The sequence below is a fragment of the Salvelinus namaycush genome, chromosome 21 (assembly GCF_016432855.1).
Source record: "Salvelinus namaycush isolate Seneca chromosome 21, SaNama_1.0, whole genome shotgun sequence".
Classification (NCBI taxonomy): Eukaryota; Metazoa; Chordata; class Actinopteri; order Salmoniformes; family Salmonidae; genus Salvelinus; species Salvelinus namaycush.
In genome coordinates, this window is record NC_052327.1 from 49,056,242 (window position 1) to 49,078,537 (window position 22,296).

The window sequence follows — 22,296 nt, forward strand, 5'->3', positions numbered from 1 at the left end:
TAGTTAGTTCTACCACCTCAACATTAATTTTAAACCGGGTTAAATATAATGTTGTAGGAAAGTTCAGCTTCAGTCCACAGGGGGCGCTGTGTCACTGTCAGAAGATACAGTATGATCCCTTATTGATGTTACTTGTTAAATCCACTTAAATCAGTGTAGATGAAATGGAGGAGACAGGTGGTTAAAGAAGGATTTTTAAGCCCTGTGCCATTCAGAGGGTGAATAGACAAGTCAAAAGATTTAAGTGCCTTTGAACGGGTTATGGTAGTAGGTGCCAGGCACACTGGATTGAGTGTGTCAACAACTGCAATGCTGCTGGGGTTTTCACACTCAACAGGCTCCCATGTGTATCAAGAATGGTCAACCACCCAAAGGACATCCAGCCAACTTGACACAACTGTGAGGTGGGATGGACTCAATATTAGGAAGGTGTTACTTATTGTTTGGTATACTTATGTTACACACCATACAGGCCTACATTATGTTACACATCATACAGGCCTACATTATGTTACACATCATACAGGCCTACATTATGTTACCCATCATACAGGCCTACATTATGTTACCCATCATACAGGCCTACATTATGTTACATTATTTTGTCTGTCTTATCTGAACTTTAACACCAACTAGATAAAAGGTCAAACAATCAAAGTTCTCTTCAAACATCTACAATATTCATATATGTAAATGTGGTGGTTTATTAAAAATACAACAATAAATACATTCTAAGAATTGTTCATATTCCATTTTATAATCAAAACATTTTGACCAGATGTATCATTATATCGAAATGGATTAAATATAAAATTACAAAATGTTACATCAGAAAATATATTTCTTACACATTTAACAAAGTTACGATGCAAAACAATTAATTCTAGAAAGTTGCAATGCATTCCAGTAAAATATATGTCTTACACATTAAACAAAGTGAATTAAGGTAAAACGATTCATTCTAGAAAGTTGCAATGCATTCCAAATAAGTTAGGATTGATTATCAAATGAAAAAACTCCACAATATTGTTGGTGTATATGTTCATACAGTCTACTTAATATTATTGGAAATCTGTAAGAAAAAATGGTGATTAACAATGATATAAATATGAATATTATCAATCAGTAAATAGAAAAGCCATTGTGTTTATATAAAGTGTGACTTTCGATAATCAAAAAACCCCATTTGTATATTAATAAAACGATTGATTACTTGTTCTACTTGGCAAAGAAAACATGCAACAACTATCCACATTGTGTTACTGCTGATGATCCCCATCAGAACCAATCTTATTTACACCAGAGCTACAACAACTAAATAAATGAAAATATCTCTACAGTTTATTATTATTCTACATGCGTGTGATTGGTCAGACAACATCGTTTTCCCAATAATACATGATCTCATTTTTCTTCATTCCCAACAATATTTTGCTTTGAATAGTGTTGTAGTGTTATAGACTCAAAATAAACATATACTTTTCGTTTTCCAGAAATAGATGCTGGATAGAAAAAGTAATCAATACTTAACTAGAAAAGGACATTTCCTGAAATAAATTGCTATTTTATATAGTTATACTTGATAAAGATGTTAAATAATGTGAAGTTAGGATAGCCTGAGTGTTTTATATGTTAAATAATGTGAAGTTAGGATAGCCTGAGTGTTGTAAAGTTAGTATTTTAGCTTGATTGTCCAAGGAGCAGGACCTTTTTGAACAGCTGCCTCTGTATTCCTATGGTTCTCATTCAAACCCCATGCTAATCTATGCACATTTGAAATGGCTACAGTTCCAAAAAGTATAGACAGATTGCTTATCGAAGGAGTTTTCATACTAAGTTGGGCCAGTCTGAACATCTGGTTTGGAGTTGTTAGCTTAAACAGTGAAAGAGGAGATGGGTGTAGAAGTGTTGATTTCTTTACCAAGTCTACGGACCTTTTCTGTTTCCTTGAAACGCACTGGGAGCTCATCCAAATATTATTATAGTTCAAAAAGTATGAATGTTCTCAAGCCATCTAAGCTCGGGTAGTCTGCATATTTACAAGTTATTTTCATGTTTATAGCTTAACTTGTTTAAGCGCGGAATAATAATAAGACATTTAGAGTTGCCTTCAGCAAGCACACCTGATAATTAATAACACAATGTGGGTTGAACTGCTCCTTAGTCACTCAGGGGGTGAATCCTAGCGTTCACTCGAGTTAAGTTTTCACTTAGTCGTGCACTGATGTTAATGGGAGACTTAAGTGAAAATTCAACTTACTGTAAGTTGAAAAAAAGGGGGAAGCTGCATACCCCTGCAGTAAGGACAAATACTAGTTTATAGTTTTTTATCAAATGCTAAAGTAAAACGAACACAAGTATATCCTGACCGTCCATTCGATCAGCGTTTGATCTTCGTGACTATGCATTCTTTAGTTGAAGTGTTGTGTTCTCAACTGTGATTGGACAACGTACAGTGTGTTCACTGATGATAAAAAGGTTGTACAGAAATATCTTCATGACATACGGCCATTAAACACTTTACAGTAATCATTTATACAGTAATCATTTATAAAAAAAACACACGGCTCAATTTGCCTTTCGATGGGTATATTTCAAATACAATTTTTGTTCAATTTGAATAATATAACGTGTGGCCAAAATCCTAGTGATTTCACTTTATCCCAAACAATAATGTTTCACATCATTTCCAATTACATGCTTGCAATGAATCTTCCAGCATACCCTAACCAAAGTAAAGTGAACATTATGCTAAACTATCAGATTTATCTAAAACAGACGTCCACAAAACTAAGTATATTGGATTTCTTCCTCCTCACCCTCTGACAAAAAAACAAACAGTAAATCATGTACAACAGTGTAATAAATCTATCACTGTATCCTCCTTATCTGTGTCAGCTAAGGAGACATACTTACTGTACAAAAACCGGAGGAGTGGTGACCTTTGAACTCTGTCTTGAACTACAGTCCTGGCTGTCCTCACACTGGGATTGTTAGTCTTGTCTACCAGCCAGCTGTTCCTCGGTAGCAAGTAGCCCGGGGGCGAGGTAATGGGCTGGTTCCGTTTCTGTGGCACATCCTCTGAACACAGCAGCCAGGCAACAAACTGTATCCGATGTGTGTTCAGATTAGTTCAGACATTCAGATGTGTGTTCAGTTTAGTTCAGACATTCAGATGTGTGTTCAGATTAGTTCAGACATTCAGATATGTGTTCAGTTTAGTTCAGACATTCAGATGTGTGTTCAGTTTAGTTCGGACATTCAGATATGGGTTCAGTTTAGTTCGGACATTCAGATGTGTGTTCAGATTAGTTCAGACATTCAGATATGTGTTCAGATTAGTTCAGACATTCAGATATGGGTTCAGTTTAGTTCGGACATTCAGATGTGTGTTCAGATATGTGTTCAGATGTGTGTTCAGTTTAGTTCGGACATTCAGATATGTGTTCAGATTAGTTCAGACATTCAGATATGGGTTCAGTTTAGTTCGGACATTCAGATGTGTGTTCAGCAGTCTGCCCATTCAGATATGTGTTCAGATTAGTTCAGACATTCAGATGTGTGTTCAGCAGTCTGCCCATTAAGATATGTGTTCAGATTAGTTCAGACATTCAGATGTGTGTTCAGCAGTCTGGCTCTGCTATGTGACTGAGGTCGGAGCTTCACAGAGTGTTATCACATAGTGTCCTCAAGTCCCAGGCACGGTGCCTCGTAACCTCACACAAACCCAGGCTTCATGGAGGACCGACGACATTTGGGGCAGCCCTTGGAACCGTTGTTCTGTAGACACCTGAGAGGATAGAAGAAGTAGAGACTCTGGGAACTGACCCAAATCCTAAGAGTTCTCTCCTGTTTCCACCCCTGGACATGAAACATGTAGAACCTCTTAAGGATTAGCCCCTTTTTCTTTTTTTTTTTTTTAATAATTTTGCCTAAAATGACATTCCCAAATCTATCTGCCTGTAGCAAGGATATTCCTATTCTTGATACCATTTGAAAGGAAACACTTTGAAGTTTGTGAAAATGGGAAATGAATGTAGGAGAATATAACACATTAGATCTGGTAAAAGATAATACAAAGAAAAAAGCATGTGTTTTTTTGTACCATCATCTTTGAAATGCAAGACAAAGGCCATAATGTATTATTCCAGCCCAGGTGCAATTTAGATTTTGGCCACTAGATGGAAGCAGTGTATGTGCAAAGTTTTAGACTGATTCAATGAACCATTGCATTTATGTTCAAAATGTTCTATCAGGACTGCCCAAATATGCCTAATTTGTTTATTAATACATTTTCAAGATCATAACTGTGTACTCTCCTCAAACAATAGCATGGTATTATTTCACTGTAATAGCTACTGTAGAACAGTGCAGTTAGATTAACAAGAATTTAATTCAGCTTTCTGCTAATATCAGATATGTCTATGTCCTGGGAAATGTTCTTGTTACTTACAACCTCATGCTAAACGCATTAGCGCACGTTAGCTCAGCGGTCCCGCAGGGGACCCACTGATCCTGAAGAGGTTTTAATCAAGGCAAACGTCCCTACTGGAGGTGGAAGATGTGAGAGCAGGACAGGGCCATATGTAGTAATAACATGTAGAGCACCTACTGGAGGTGGAAGATGTGAGAGCAGGACAGGGCCATATGTAGTAATAACATGTAGAGCACCTACTGGAGGTGGAAGATGTGAGAGCAGGACAGGGCCATATGTAGTAATAACATGTAGAGCACCTACTGGAGGTGGAAGATGTGAGAGCAGGGCAGGGCCATATGTAGTAATAACATGTAGAGCACCTACTGGAGGTGGAAGATGTGAGAGCAGGGCAGGGCCATATGTAGTAATAACATGTAGAGCACCTACTGGAGGTGGAAGATGTGAGAGCAGGGACAGGGCCATATGTAGTAATAACATGTAGAGCACCTACTGGAGGTGGAAGATGTGAGAGCAGGGCAGGGCCATATGTAGTAATAACATGTAGAGCACCTACTGGAGGTGGAAGATGTGAGAGCAGGGCAGGGCCATATGTAGTAATAACATGTAGAGCACCTACTGGAGGTGGAAGATGTGAGAGCAGGGCAGGGCCATATGTAGTAATAACATGTAGAGCACCTACTGGAGGTGGAAGATGTGAGAGCAGGGCAGGGCCATATGTAGTAATAACATGTAGAGCACCTACTGGAGGTGGAAGATGTGAGAGCAGGACAGGGCCATATGTAGTAATAACATGTAGAGCACCTACTGGAGGTGGAAGATGTGAGAGCAGGGCAGGGCCATATGTAGTAATAACATGTAGAGCACCTACTGGAGGTGGAAGATGTGAGAGCAGGACAGGGCCATATGTAGTAATAACATGTAGAGCACCTACTGGAGGTGGAAGATGTGAGAGCAGGACAGGGCCATATGTAGTAATAACATGTAGAGCACCTACTGGAGGTGGAAGATGTGAGAGCAGGGCAGGGCCATATGTAGTAATAACATGTAGAGCACCTACTGGAGGTGGAAGATGTGAGAGCAGGGCCATATGTAGTAATAACATGTAGAGCACCTACTGGAGGTGGAAGATGTGAGAGCAGGGCAGGGCCATATGTAGTAATAACATGTAGAGCACCTACTGGAGGTGGAAGATGTGAGAGCAGGGCAGGGCCATATGTAGTAATAACATGTAGAGCACCTACTGGAGGTGGAAGATGTGAGAGCAGGGCAGGGCCATATGTAGTAATAACATGTAGAGCACCTACTGGAGGTGGAAGATGTGAGAGCAGGACAGGGCCATATGTAGTAATAACATGTAGAGCACCTACTGGAGGTGGAAGATGTGAGAGCAGGGCAGGGCCATATGTAGTAATAACATGTAGAGCACCTACTGGAGGTGGAAGATGTGAGAGCAGGACAGGGCCATATGTAGTAATAACATGTAGAGCACCTACTGGAGGTGGAAGATGTGAGAGCAGGACAGGGCCATATGTAGTAATAACATGTAGAGCACCTACTGGAGGTGGAAGATGTGAGAGCAGGACAGGGCCATATGTAGTAATAACATGTAGAGCACCTACTGGAGGTGGAAGATGTGAGAGCAGGGCAGGGCCATATGTAGTAATAACATGTAGAGCACCTACTGGAGGTGGAAGATGTGAGAGCAGGGCAGGGCCATATGTAGTAATAACATGTAGAGCACCTACTGGAGGTGGAAGATGTGAGAGCAGGGCAGGGCCATATGTAGTAATAACATGTAGAGCACCTACTGGAGGTGGAAGATGTGAGAGCAGGACAGGGCCATATGTAGTAATAACATGTAGAGCACCTACTGGAGGTGGAAGATGTGAGAGCAGGACAGGGCCATATGTAGTAATAACATGTAGAGCACCTACTGGAGGTGGAAGATGTGAGAGCAGGGCCATATGTAGTAATAACATGTAGAGCACCTACTGGAGGTGAAAGATGTGAGAGCAGGGCAGGGCCATATGTAGTAATAACATGTAGAGCACCTACTGGAGGTGGAAGATGTGAGAGCAGGGCAGGGCCATATGTAGTAATAACATGTAGAGCACCTACTGGAGGTGGAAGATGTGAGAGCAGGACAGGGCCATATGTAGTAATAACATGTAGAGCACCTACTGGAGGTGGAAGATGTGAGAGCAGGGCAGGGCCATATGTAGTAATAACATGTAGAGCACCTACTGGAGGTGGAAGATGTGAGAGCAGGGCAGGGCCATATGTAGTAATAACATGTAGAGCACCTACTGGAGGTGGAAGATGTGAGAGCAGGGCAGGGCCATATGTAGTAATAACATGTAGAGCACCTACTGGAGGTGGAAGATGTGAGAGCAGGGCAGGGCCATATGTAGTAATAACATGTAGAGCACCTACTGGAGGTGGAAGATGTGAGAGCAGGGCAGGGCCATATGTAGTAATAACATGTAGAGCACCTACTGGAGGTGGAAGATGTGAGAGCAGGACAGGGCCATATGTAGTAATAACATGTAGAGCACCTACTGGAGGTGGAAGATGTGAGAGCAGGGCAGGGCCATATGTAGTAATAACATGTAGAGCACCTACTGGAGGTGGAAGATGTGAGAGCAGGACAGGGCCATATGTAGTAATAACATGTAGAGCACCTACTGGAGGTGGAAGATGTGAGAGCAGGGCAGGGCCATATGTAGTAATAACATGTAGAGCACCTAGAGGTGGAAGATGTGAGAGCAGGACAGGGCCATATGTAGTAATAACATGTAGAGCACCTACTGGAGGTGGAAGATGTGAGAGCAGGGCAGGGCCATATGTAGTAATAACATGTAGAGCACCTACTGGAGGTGGAAGATGTGAGAGCAGGACAGGGCCATATGTAGTAATAACATGTAGAGCACCTACTGGAGGTGGAAGATGTGAGAGCAGGGCAGGGCCATATGTAGTAATAACATGTAGAGCACCTACTGGAGGTGGAAGATGTGAGAGCAGGGCAGGGCCATATGTAGTAATAACATGTAGAGCACCTACTGGAGGTGGAAGATGTGAGAGCAGGGCAGGGCCATATGTAGTAATGACATGTAGAGCACCTACTGGAGGTGGAAGATGTGAGAGCAGGACAGGGCCATATGTAGTAATAACATGTAGAGCACCTACTGGAGGTGGAAGATGTGAGAGCAGGGCAGGGCCATATGTAGTAATAACATGTAGAGCACCTACTGGAGGTGGAAGATGTGAGAGCAGGACAGGGCCATATGTAGTAATAACATGTAGAGCACCTACTGGAGGTGGAAGATGTGAGAGCAGGACAGGGCCATATGTAGTAATAACATGTAGAGCACCTACTGGAGGTGGAAGATGTGAGAGCAGGACAGGGCCATATGTAGTAATAACATGTAGAGCACCTACTGGAGGTGGAAGATGTGAGAGCAGGGCAGGGCCATATGTAGTAATAACATGTAGAGCACCTACTGGAGGTGGAAGATGTGAGAGCAGGACAGGGCCATATGTAGTAATAACATGTAGAGCACCTACTGGAGGTGGAAGATGTGAGAGCAGGGCAGGGCCATATGTAGTAATAACATGTAGAGCACCTACTGGAGGTGGAAGATGTGAGAGCAGGACAGGGCCATATGTAGTAATAACATGTAGAGCACCTACTGGAGGTGGAAGATGTGAGAGCAGGACAGGGCCATATGTAGTAATAACATGTAGAGCACCTACTGGAGGTGGAAGATGTGAGAGCAGGACAGGGCCATATGTAGTAATAACATGTAGAGCACCTAGAGGTGGAAGATGTGAGAGCAGGACAGGGCCATATGTAGTAATAACATGTAGAGCACCTACTGGAGGTGGAAGATGTGAGAGCAGGGCAGGGCCATATGTAGTAATAACATGTAGAGCACCTACTGGAGGTGGAAGATGTGAGAGCAGGACAGGGCCATATGTAGTAATAACATGTAGAGCACCTACTGGAGGTGGAAGATGTGAGAGCAGGGCAGGGCCATATGTAGTAATAACATGTAGAGCACCTACTGGAGGTGGAAGATGTGAGAGCAGGGCAGGGCCATATGTAGTAATAACATGTAGAGCACCTACTGGAGGTGGAAGATGTGAGAGCAGGGCAGGGCCATATGTAGTAATGACATGTAGAGCACCTACTGGAGGTGGAAGATGTGAGAGCAGGACAGGGCCATATGTAGTAATAACATGTAGAGCACCTACTGGAGGTGGAAGATGTGAGAGCAGGGCAGGGCCATATGTAGTAATAACATGTAGAGCACCTACTGGAGGTGGAAGATGTGAGAGCAGGACAGGGCCATATGTAGTAATAACATGTAGAGCACCTACTGGAGGTGGAAGATGTGAGAGCAGGGCAGGGCCATATGTAATGTAGTAATAACATGTAGAGCACCTACTGGAGGTGGAAGATGTGAGAGCAGGGCAGGGCCATATGTAGTAATAACATGTAGAGCACCTACTGGAGGTGGAAGATGTGAGAGCAGGACAGGGCCATATGTAGTAATAACATGTAGAGCACCTACTGGAGGTGGAAGATGTGAGAGCAGGGCAGGGCCATATGTAGTAATAACATGTAGAGCACCTACTGGAGGTGGAAGATGTGAGAGCAGGGCAGGGCCATATGTAGTAATAACATGTAGAGCACCTACTGGAGGTGGAAGATGTGAGAGCAGGACAGGGCCATATGTAGTAATAACATGTAGAGCACCTACTGGAGGTGGAAGATGTGAGAGCAGGGCAGGGCCATATGTAGTAATAACATGTAGAGCACCTACTGGAGGTGGAAGATGTGAGAGCAGGACAGGGCCATATGTAGTAATAACATGTAGAGCACCTACTGGAGGTGGAAGATGTGAGAGCAGGGCAGGGCCATATGTAGTAATAACATGTAGAGCACCTACTGGAGGTGGAAGATGTGAGAGCAGGGCAGGGCCATATGTAGTAATAACATGTAGAGCACCTACTGGAGGTGGAAGATGTGAGAGCAGGGCAGGGCCATATGTAGTAATAACATGTAGAGCACCTACTGGAGGTGGAAGATGTGAGAGCAGGGCAGGGCCATATGTAGTAATAACATGTAGAGCACCTACTGGAGGTGGAAGATGTGAGAGCAGGACAGGGCCATATGTAGTAATAACATGTAGAGCACCTACTGGAGGTGGAAGATGTGAGAGCAGGGCAGGGCCATATGTAGTAATAACATGTAGAGCACCTACTGGAGGTGGAAGATGTGAGAGCAGGACAGGGCCATATGTAGTAATGACATGTAGAGCACCTACTGGAGGTGGAAGATGTGAGAGCAGGGCAGGGCCTGCAGCTGTTGGTTCTTCTCTCCTATGGACTCGCCACACATTCCACAGTACAGCTCCAGTTCCTCCACACACTGCAGGAACTTCACAACCTGCTCCCTTAGCTCCTCCTGACTCTCCTTACTGCGGTAGATCCCCTCACTGAGACAGTGCACCTTTAGACTACACAGCTAACAGAGAGAGAGGTGTATAGGGTTCGAATCAACACACGGGCTGAACATAGCTGACTTACTGCAGTCGATTCCCTCATAATTCCCACATAATTGTTTTAATTGCACAGTATGTTTTGTTACAGTAAAAAGGCAGCATATTTTCATGGTATTTATTCAGAACTATGTAACACTGTACCTTGGTTCCTAAAGCCTCTGACAACTCCTGAGCGCGCTGCAGAGCATCAAGAGCCTTGTCCAGTTCTTTCTGCTGGAGCCAACACTTCCCTACCCCCAGGTACACCTGGGTCTGGCCAAGACGGTTCCCAATCTCTGTCATTATACACATGGAGGACTCATAACGAGGCAATGCTTTCTGGAGGAGAGGAGAGAACAGGAGATGAGGGAGAGAAGAGGGAGAGGAGAGAACAGGAGATGAGTGAAGAGGGGGAGGGGAGGAGAGAAGAGAAAAGGGGGAGAGGAGAGAAGGAGGAAGGAGAGAAGAGGAGAGGAGAGAAAAGGAGGAGAGGAGAGAAGAGGAGATGAAGGAGGGGAGGAGAAGAGGGAGAGAAGAGAGAGGAGAGGAGAGAACAGGAAATGAGAGAAGGGGAGGAGAGAAGAGAAGAGAACAGGGTAAGAGGAGAGAACAGGAGATGAAAGGTTGTAGAGGAGAGGAGAGGAAAGAAGAGGAGAGAAAATAATATAAATCAAGCCCAGACTATATTGAAGGAAGGTTTTTCTCTTCAGATCTGTAACAGTGTAGTACGGACAGTATTTGGTTACTTACATCAACGTCATGCCGGCAGCGGTGGATATCGGCGAAGTTCAGTAAGCACAGTGCCTGGAGAGGTCGGTCCCCGTGCTGCAGGGCTATCTTCATGGACTCCTGGGGGATGGGACCCACTTTAGTGTGACACACAACCTCTGAACAACACACACACAACCTCTGAACAACACACAACCTCTAAACAACACACACTCAACCTCTGAACACACAACCTCTGAACAACACACAACCTCTAAACAACACACACTCAACCTCTAAACAACACACAACCTCTGAACAACACACAACCTCTGAACACACAACCTCTGAACACACAACCTCTGAACAACACTCAACCTCTGAACAACACTCAACCTCTGAACACACAACCTCTGAACAACACTCAACCTCTAAACAACGCACACTCAACCTCTAAACAACACACAACCTCTAAACAACACACAACCTCTAAACAACACACAACCTCTAAACAACACACAACCTCTAAACAACACACACTCAACCTCTAAACAACACACACTCAACCTCTAAACAACACACAACCTCTAAACAACACTCAACCTCTAAACAACACACAACCTCTAAACAACACACAACCTCTGAACAACACACACACAACCTCTACACAACACTCAACCTCTAAACAACACTCAACCTCTGAACAACACTCAACCTCTGAACAACACATCCATACTGTACATTAGCTAAGTTCTCCTGTTTTTACCATCCGAGGTCAAAATGAATCAGAATCAACGTTATTCTCCACGGACATTAACACGGACCAGGCATTTGACCTGGTGAAAAGGTGCTGACTTCAATAAACATTCAATCTAAGGTTATTGGTCATGTACACATATTTAGCTAATGTTACTGTGGATGTAGTGAAATCCTTATGGTGTGTTTCGACAGTATAGACGGTAGTTATATAGGATGGTGTGTATAGACAGTATAGACAGTAGTTATATAGGATGGTGTGTATAGACAGTAGTTATATAGGATGGTGTGTATAGACAGTAGTTATATAGGATGGTGTGTATAGACAGTATAGACAGTAGTTATATAGGATGGTGTGTATAGACAGTATAGACAGTAGTTATATAGGATGGTGTGTATAGACAGTAGTTATATAGGATGGTGTGTATAGACAGTAGTTATATAGGATGGTGTGTATTGACAGTAGTTATATAGGATAGTGTGTGTAGACAGTAGTTATATAGGATGGTGTGTATAGACAGTAGTTATATAGGATGGTGTGTATAGACAGTAGTTATATAGGATGGTGTGTATAGACAGTAGTTATATAGTATGGTGTGTATAGACAGTATAGACAGTAGTTATATAGGATGGTGTGTATAGACAGTAGTTATATAGGATGGTGTGTATAGACAGTAGTTATATAGGATGGTGTGTATAGACAGTAGTTATATAGGATGGTGTGTATAGACAGTATAGACAGTAGTTGTATAGGATGGTGTGTATAGACAGTAGTTATATAGGACGGTGTGTATAGACAGTAGTTATATAGGATGGTGTGTATAGACAGTATAGACAGTAGTTATATAGGATGGTGTGTATAGACAGTAGTTATATAGGATGGTGTGTATAGACAGTAGTTATATAGGATGGTGTGTATAGACAGTAGTTATATAGGATGGTGTGTATAGACAGTAGTTATATAGGATGGTGTGTATAGACAGTATAGACAGTAGTTATATAGGTGTGTATAGACAGTAGTTATATAGGATGGTGTGTATAGACAGTATAGACAGTAGTTATATAGGATGGTGTGTATAGACAGTAGTTATATAGGATGGTGTGTATAGACAGTAGTTATATAGGATGGTCTGTATAGACAGTAGTTATATAGGATGGTCTGTATAGACAGTAGTTATATAGGATGGTCTGTATAGACAGTAGTTATATAGGATGGTGTGTATAGACAGTAGTTATATAGGATGGTGTGTATAGACAGTAGTTATACAGGATGGTGTGTATAGACAGTATAGACAGTAGTTATATAGGATGGTGTGTATAGACAGTAGTTATATAGGATGGTGTGTATAGACAGTAGTTATATAGGATGGTGTGTATAGACAGTAGTTATATAGGATGGTGTGTATAGACAGTAGTTATACAGGATGGTGTGTATAGACAGTATAGACAGTAGTTATATAGGATGGTGTGTATAGACAGTAGTTATATAGGATGGTGTGTATAGACAGTAGTTATATAGGATGGTGTGTATAGACAGTAGTTATATAGGATGGTGTGTATAGACAGTATAGACAGTAGTTATATAGGATGGTGTGTATAGACAGTATAGACAGTAGTTATATAGGATGGTGTGTATAGACAGTAGTTATACAGGATGGTGTGTATAGACAGTATAGACAGTAGTTATATAGGATGGTGTGTATAGACAGTAGTTATATAGGATGGTGTGTATAGACAGTAGTTATATAGGATGGTGTGTATAGACAGTAGTTATATAGGATGGTGTGTATAGACAGTAGTTATATAGGATGGTGTGTATAGACAGTAGTTATATAGGATGGTGTGTATAGACAGTATAGACAGTAGTTATATAGGATGGTGTGTATAGACAGTAGTATATAGGATGGTGTGATAGACAGTAGTTATATAGGATGGTGTGTATAGACAGTAGTTATATAGGATGGTGTGTATAGAAAGTAGTTATATAGGATGGTGTGTATAGACAGTAGTTATATAGGATGGTGTGTATAGACAGTATAGACAGTAGTTATATAGGATGGTGTGTATAGACAGTAGTTATATAGGATGGTGTGTATAGACAGTAGTTATATAGGAATGGTGTGTATAGACAGTAGTTCTATAGGATGGTGTATAGACAGTAGTTATATATGATGGTGTGTATAGACATTAGTTCTATAGGATGGTGTGTATAGACAGTAGTTATATAGGATGGTTTGTATAGACAGTAGTTATATAGGATGGTGTGTATAGACAGTAGTTATATAGGATGGTGTGTATAGACAGTAGTTATAATAGGATGGTGTGTATAGACAGTAGTTATATAGGATGGTGTGTATAGACAGTATAGACAGTAGTTATATAGGATGGTGTGTATAGACAGTAGTTATATAGATGGTGTGTATAGACAGTATAGACAGTAGTTATATAGGATGGTGTGTGTATAGACAGTAGTTATATAGGATGGTGTGTATAGACAGTAGTTATATAGGATGGTGTGTATAGACAGTAGTTATATAGGATGGTGTGTATAGACAGTAGTTATATAGGATGGTGTGTATAGACAGTAGTTATATAGGATGGTGTGATAGACAGTAGTTATATATAGGATGGTGTGTATAGACAGTAGTTATATAGGATGGTGTGTATAGACAGTAGTTATATAGGATGGTGTGTATAGGACAGTAGTTATATAGGATGGGCTGTGTATAGACAGTAGTTATATAGGATGGTCTGTGTATAGACAGTAGTTATATAGGATGGTGTGTATAGACAGTAGTTATATAGGATGGTGTGTAGACAGTATAGACAGTGGTTATATAGGATGGTGTGTATAGACAGTAGTTATATAGGATGGTGTGTATAGACAGTAGTTATATAGGATGGTGTGTATAGACAGTAGTTATATAGGATGGTGTGTATAGACAGTAGTTATATAGGATGGTGTGTATAGACAGTAGTTATAATAGGATGGTGTGTATAGACAGTAGTTATATAGGATGGTGTGTATAGACAGTAGTTATATAGGATGGTGTGTATAGACAGTAGTTTATAGGATGGTGTTGTATAGACAGTAGTTATATAGGATGTGTGGTATAGACAGTAGTTATATAGGATGGTGTGTATAGACAGTAGTTATATAGGATGGTGTGTATAGACAGTAGTTATATAGGATGGTGTGTTATAGACAGTATAGACAGTAGTTATATAGGATGGTGTGTATAGGACAGTAGTTATATAGGATGGTGCTGCTATAGACAGTAGTTATATATGATTGGTGTGTATAGACAGTAGTTATATAGGATGGTGTGTATAGACAGTAGTTATATAGACAGTAGTTATATAGGATGGTGTGTATAGACAGTAGTTATATAGGATGGTGTGTATAGACAGTAGTTATATAGGATGGTGTGTATAGACAGTAGTTATATAGGATGGTTGTGTATAGACAGTAGTTATATAGGATGGTGTGTATAGACAGTAGTTATATAGGATGGTGTGTATAGACAGTAGTTATATAGGATGTGTGTATAGACAGTAGTTATATAGGATGGTGTGTATAGACAGTAGTTATATAGGATGGTGTGTATAGACAGTAGTTATATAGGATGGTGTGTATAGACAGTAGTTATATAGGATGGTGTGTATAGACAGTAGTTATATAGGATGGTGTGTATAGACAGTAGTTATATAGGATGGTGTGTATAGACAGTAGTTATATAGGATGGTGTTTATAGACAGTAGTTATATAGGATGGTGTGTATAGACAGTAGTTATATAGGATGGTGTGTATAGACAGTAGTTATATAGGATGGTGTGTATAGAGAGTATAGAGAGTAGTTATATAGGATGGTGTGTATAGACAGTAGTTATATAGGATGGTGTGTATAGACAGTAGTTATATAGGATGGTGTGTATAGACAGTAGTTATATAGGATGGTGTGTATAGACAGTAGTTATATAGGATGGTGTGTATAGACAGTAGTTATATAGGATGGTGTGTAATAGACAGTAGTTATATAGGATGGTGTGTATAGACAGTAGTTATATAGGATGGTGTGTATAGACAGTAGTTATATAGGATGGTGTGTATAGACAGTAGTTATATAGGATGGTTTGTATAGACAGTAGTTATATAGGATGGTTTGTATAGACAGTAGTTATATAGGATGGTGTGTATAGACAGTAGTTATATAGGATGGTGTGTATAGACAGTAGTTATATAGGATGGTGTGTATAGACAGTAGTTATATGGATGGTGTGTATAGACAGTAGTTATATAGGATGGTGTGTATAGACAGTAGTTATATAGGATGGTGTGTATAGACAGTAGTTATATAGGATGGTGTGTATAGACAGTAGTTATATAGGATGGTGTGTATAGACAGTAGTTATATAGGATGGTTGTGTATAGACAGTAGTTATATAGGATGGTCGTGTAATAGACAGTAGTTATATGGATGGTGTGTATAGACAGTAGTTATATAGGATGGTGTGTATAGACAGTAGTTATATAGGATGGTGTGTATAGACAGTAGTTATATAGGATGGTGTGTATAGACAGTAGTTATATAGGATGGTGTGTATAGACAGTAGTTATATAGGATGGTAGGTGTATAGACAGTAGTTATATAGGAACATTGATATCATGGTAATTGGTCCCATCTTTGATTAACCGAGTTGTAGGTGTTGGTGGCTCAAGGTGATTCTGGAAGAACTCACATGGAGATAATTGATATCGATGTTGCGGTATATTTGTGTGGCCCGGGAATACTACTGTCGGTTTTCTGAAAATTGAAACCAGAGATAATAGAGTTGAGATAGTCATGAGAGTGCGTCCAGATGGAAACTGGGCAATTATTACCTTGAGTCGAGTGTTCTGGAAAGCGCTAGAGATGAAGATTTTGAAGGCAATATAATGGGTAATATTATAGCTTCTCATAGCACTGTCTTTTCTGAAACCAGAGATAATGAATAATGTAATGACCCCATATTACGTGTTTCTGAAACCAAGAGCTAATGATACATGTCATTGCCCATTATGCCTCATGCTGCTTTGTTTCTGAGTGGGGACATCCAGAGAGTAAAGTATGATATCATTGGTAACATTATATTCATTTAATACACTTTTGTTGTTTATTCGTGAAAACCAGATGATAAATTATTATTCAGTAATATTTTGTAAACCACCATATAATGTTGCTTCTGTGAATACCATCTGAGGTATAATTGATTATCATTGTTTAACTTTCTCCCTTGAATACGTACGGTGAGTTCATAAACAGGGGAGGATAGAGTTGAGGTAAAATGTAATTCGCACCCAGGAGGGGTGGAGATTTAAACCGTTAATGTAGAGGAGTTTACGTTGAAAACCAATGAAAGGTGGCGGTGTGGGGGTACTAATTTTGAAGGATAAATGTAATGCCCCTGAGCCGCAGAATAATCTGCTATGGGGAGTTTAGCTTATTGAAGGACCGAGGGAGTTTCGGATAAGGTGAGGATAGATGTTAAAGTGGTCGTCAAGGCCAGGAGGGATGATACCGGTGGGTGGTCTGAAACCAGGGGGGAGGACAAGGTGACGGGATATCATGGGGTGAAGTGGGCCACAAGATACTGGCCGGTGTCTGAAGACCGAGAGGACATAGATTCAATGTGGTAATAAGATGTCCATTTGATCCCTAAGTAATGACTCTATCCGGGTATGCGTCTGATCAACCAATCGGGGTGAGTGGAGATTGAATTCGTAAGCTATCTAATAGAATATGCCCGGAGTATACTGGTGGGGGTTTCGGGAACGCAATTCATGAGATAATTTTCACGATCATTTGCAGTTTGGTGCGGCAATATATGATTACCGTATAGTTGTTGTCGCTTGGGAAACGCGTAGAGGTATTGATTGTATCAGTGTGCGTCTATTGCCTTGACCCGAATGGATACTGGCGGGCGTTTCTGTAACCCTGAGTAGCTGAAGAACTTTCGACTGGTGGTAGATTGGCCCAATAACTCGTGGTTTTCTGTAATATAACCAGGTCAATTGTTGGTTGTATAAAGTTTGTGGAGTAATCTTCATGGTGAGATTCCCATCAATTCACCTGTGTTCTGGTCTAACCCATATGTGATGATGAACTGCTATTCAGTTACTTGCCATTTTAAACCGTGCTGTTGTTTCTGAAGAACCTAGGATGGCAGTTGAGATAATTGTCTAAGCTTTATCATGGGGTAATATGCCCGCTGTATCCTGGGGTTTTTTCGAAAACGTCCATAGAGGGGGGGAGTTTCAAGATTGCCGAGCGATCAGTAGACGGTTGCCTCTGTCGTATTACCCGCATCGTGTTTGCTGAAATGCCAGGATGAGTTAAAGTTGCGTCTAATACAGTGTATGCAGAATGCCCAAAGAGTGGGGGGTTAGGTTGTTTCTTGGCAAACCGATGGAGTATTTGTGAAAAGTTGGATATATCATGTAGCTTTGGCCCACGGTTTCGCGTATACCGTTGTATTCCTGAAACCAGAGGGATCATATGGAATATGCATGTCACAAATTGCCTCGGTGTATAGTTATCCTAGTAGTGTTTCGGAAAGGAGGCAGAGGATTTAGATTTGAATATATGAGGGATTGTATAAGATCAGGACCACCATGGAGCATATCCACTGGTATAATGGGGTTATTCGGCTAGTAAAACACAGAGGAACTAGATGTTGAAGGAGTTATTCGTAATAGGGCGCGGCGAGGTACACCCGGGGTTTCTGAGGAACCCGGGAGTTGTGGTGGAGGATAAAGGTGAGATAGGTAGAAGTTGTGAGCAGGCACAATACGTGTGTTTCTGGGAAGAGAACCAGGCTGGCGTTCTTGACGTGGCGATTTGTATAATGTGAGATGGGTCCACATGCGTTATCCGTAAGTATATTGTTGTCTCTGATAGGGACCGAATCATGTGGAGGCGGATAAGGGTTTGATAATCAAGTGTTGTTTTTGTGTAATGCAGTGATAATGTCAGGATGGATTCACAGGAAGCGGCGTACAGATTTGTAGTTTGAGTCTGATTAATTAGAGATCATGTTAAATTCCGGTGTTTGCTTGCACAATTATTACCTTTGATAGTGTTTCGTGAAGATCCGCATTGGAATTGTGAGATTGGTAATTTATTATTGATGATTATTTCAGTGTCAGAGAAGGTTGCCAATGGCTTTTACAAGCGTTGTCGTGAGTTTTTTTTGTCTAAATTTGGATGGAACAGTATCATATTGATTTGGTATTAAGGTTTGTAATGATTTTAATTTTTGAATCCGGAGTTTGTACATGTCATTGAAGAATTCGGTGTATCCTGCTGAGACCAATATGTTAGTCGTGTAGCTTAGATGTAGTTTTTGATTAAGGTTTCTTGTTGTGTGAATACCTAGTATAGTTGGTTTAGGTTAGCGACGAAGCAGTATTGATATGTCTCGCGTATTGTGGTAGCTCAATGGTTGTTATGAAATTGTTAGGTTTGTTTTACGTGTATCTTTCTAGTTGGATTGTGATTCCTGCGATCTTCTTTGAGAAAAGTATTTTTTGTTCGTGCACTGGGTTTAAATTTGTGTGTTTTTTGTGTTATTGTTACTTAGTTGTGATCAGATTTTTTTAAATGTACCTTTATGGAGAGTAGAGGTTCAATAAAAATTTGTTGTTATTAATGGGCTTAATTGATATAGGAGATTTAAGTTATTGGGTAATTACTATGGTTCGCTAACCCATGCACTCGCTATGTATGACAATACTTCTAATTGCTTGTTTTTTATATTTTTTTGGGTTGTATGAAATGATCATCAGCTTTTTTGAGTAGGGGGGATTTGTTCTTTTGAGAGACTCTGTATATAGGAAGATGTCTGGCTTTTCAAGGTTTTGTGGAGGGATATCATTCTTCGATGAAAAGTATGTAATTTACGGAGTTCTTAGACCAATATAGTGGTAAGGCCATTATGGTGTGGTAAATTTTTTGATTAAATCGGGAGGGATTTTTTTTTCTTAGTTGAGTTTGTTCTATTGTAGTTTTAGGGAAAAACTCTATAATGGCTCGGGGGATTGTTTTAGCTGTTGTTTAAGATTTTAATCGAGATATGCTGTTTTTTGAATTGAGGTGATGTGTGTAGGGTTTGTGGAGATAATGATATGTTGTCATTAGTGTTAATATTTTAAGGGAGTTTTGCACGGAAGTTGTTGGATATTGTTTCTTTCAAACTTACAGTGGTTTGTTGGGAGTTTTGAGTCGGTTATCCGTGTTATGGCTAACTTGCAAGGTTTGTCGGCTAGTCTTGAGTAAAAACTCTTGATTTCATTTTAGTCATTTGTGTGTTATGCACATGATGATAAGTTTGACTATTATTTCAGATGTTTGATTAAATAGTCTTTGTCCTTATGTGGTTGATTATTCAGATTGAGATCTTATTAACTTTGATAGGGTTATTTTGTCGCATTAGCTTTTATTAATATTCAGGTTGGTGGTACAAGTTGGAGTGTAGTTTAGTGGAAATTCATCATCAGTGATAATGTTTTTTTAGTAATTATAATTATCAGTAATTTTAAGTTTGCGTTTTATTTTTTGTATTAAAATTGTAATTGTTTTTTCTTTGTTTTATTTCATTATTATTCAATATTTTTTCATTTTTATATTTCCATGGTATTGTGTCAGAGTCTGTTTATGAATGGCTCTTGCAAACCACGAAAAGACTTGACATCACATCATAAAGCATCCTCTGTGAATATCGCGCCACGCCGGCATATACTGAAGTTTCACGAACAACACAGGAAACCCAACGTCCAAGCCCAAGAACCATAATGATAATGTAATTGAACTAAGCGTCATTTCTCCTATCACGCAGCGTTTTTTCGGTATCAGTTGAAAAGCATTAAAAAACATACCGACGAAAAGGTATTTCAATTTTACTATTTATACTTTTGACGATTATATTATTTGATATACAGTGAGATGAATTAACTGTTATTTTTTTGTGTCACAGCTTATCGATTGAATAGTTAAATTATTTTGTTTTTCTTGGGGTTGGTTTATTTCTTAGCTAAGGGAAACCAAAATTTGCTTATATCCAATAATGTATGATCAATTACAGTAAAGGCATTTTAGTAATTAACACTTAGTTATGGTATTTGTGAATTTTAATATTGAAAATTTTGTTGTTGGATTTTTTTTTCTCCCGATATTTTGATGATATCATGCGCTATTATATTTTTTGAGGTATTTGGTATCGTATTTAATTTGCTTTAGCTATTATAAGTATTTTGGTTCCGTATTATACATGCTGTGTCAGTGATATTTCATATAGTTTTGGAAATACTTTGTCTGGTTTATTTAACTTTTTTTGAAAGGTGAAACTTCAGTGATTCAATTTTATTAGAATTAAACTGGACAGAATGTCTGATTTGTATCTATATGTTTTCTTTGTAGTTTATCATTGGTGATTAAGATGTTGGCAACTATAAGCATACTTATATTATATTTATAGTTTTGTTTTTTCTTCTAGTTAATATTTTTTCTTAGCTCAGGTTTTGTTTTTTTGTAGTTCTATGATCTATCAATTTGTCGTAGGTTTTCAGTTTTATTGTTTGGTTATTTCTTTTTATTTGTTTAACTATGATGATATTGTATTATCTAGGATATCATTTGTAATGTAAGTAATTTGTTATTTAATGTTTTAATAGAGTAGACTTTATTTACTATGTGAAGTTATTGTGTTTGAATTTATTTAGAATTAGATCATAGTATTTGCCCTATACTGTTTGTTTCATGAAACACAGATAATTGTTGATGTAAATTCTTATTTATTTTGTTATTTTTTTTTTTAAAGGGTATATTTTACCTGTGCATTTCTCGTCTTCCAATTTTATTACATATGGTAACTTTATCTTCGTATGATTATATATATCGCGTAATTAAAATTATTCATTTTTTTGTTTTGACATTGAAATCTCGTTCATAGAGAATACCTTTAAGAGTTTTTAGGTTTATTATGGATTATTAGTTTATAATATTATGATAATTTTTTGTAATACCTATTGTTTAAAAACTGTCAATGTTGACCTCATTATACGCAGTCAATGTGTTAATTTATTACTTGAAAATACCCTCATGTATTACTTTAGAAATTGAAACCGATGGATCGATACAGCGATTGCAATACAAGTGTAATTTTTGCCCTACCAATTTTTTCTTTTTCTATTACATCTCATCTTCGGATTTTTTTTTTTTTTTTTTTCTGTTTCTTTTTAATATTTATCATTTACACAGGAAGAACAGGGCTTCTCATAGTCCTGATGGAGGAAACAGACAGATCATTTACACAGGAAGAACAGGGCTTTCTCATAAGTGTCCTGATGGGAGGACTAACAGTATATTTACACAGGAACGAAAGGGCTTTCCATAGTCCTGATGGGAGGAAAGACAGATCATTTACACTGAGAGACCAGGGCTTCTCATAGTCCTGATGGGAGGAAAGACAGACACCCCCCCCCCCCCCCCCTTTACACAGACGACAGGGCGTCCCCCCCCCCTCCTCCCCCCCCCCTCCTCGTCCTACCCCCCCCGTCCCCCCCTCCCCCCCTATGGAGCTATCCCAATCATTATACACAGGAAGAACGGGCTTTCTCATAGTCCTGATGGGATTTTTGAAACAGAAACAGATCATTACACAGGAAGAACAGGGATCTTCTCATAGTCCATATGAGGACATGAACAGATCATTTACACAGGAAGAACAGGGCTTTCTCAGTAGTCTGAGGGAGGGAACAGAACAGATCATATTACACAGAAGAACGAGGCTTTCTCATAGTCCTGATGGGAA

At 39.7% G+C, this 22,296-nt stretch overlaps 1 protein-coding gene across 1 annotated transcript in view; it reads right to left on the minus strand.

The window, feature by feature from the left end:
• Positions 1-707: 707 nt before the first annotated feature.
• rapsn (receptor-associated protein of the synapse, 43kD) overlaps positions 708-22,296 on the minus strand; it is a 50,614-nt gene continuing 29,025 nt past the window's right edge. Inside the window, exons 7-9 of the mRNA XM_039016992.1 lie at positions 10,735-10,833; positions 9,769-9,968; positions 708-3,790 (exon numbers count right to left, since the gene is read on the minus strand). Coding sequence (XP_038872920.1) covers positions 3,718-3,790; positions 9,769-9,968; positions 10,735-10,833 — 372 coding nt within the window. The 3' untranslated portion in view covers positions 708-3,717. The remainder of the gene's footprint in view (positions 3,791-9,768; positions 9,969-10,734; positions 10,834-22,296) is intronic.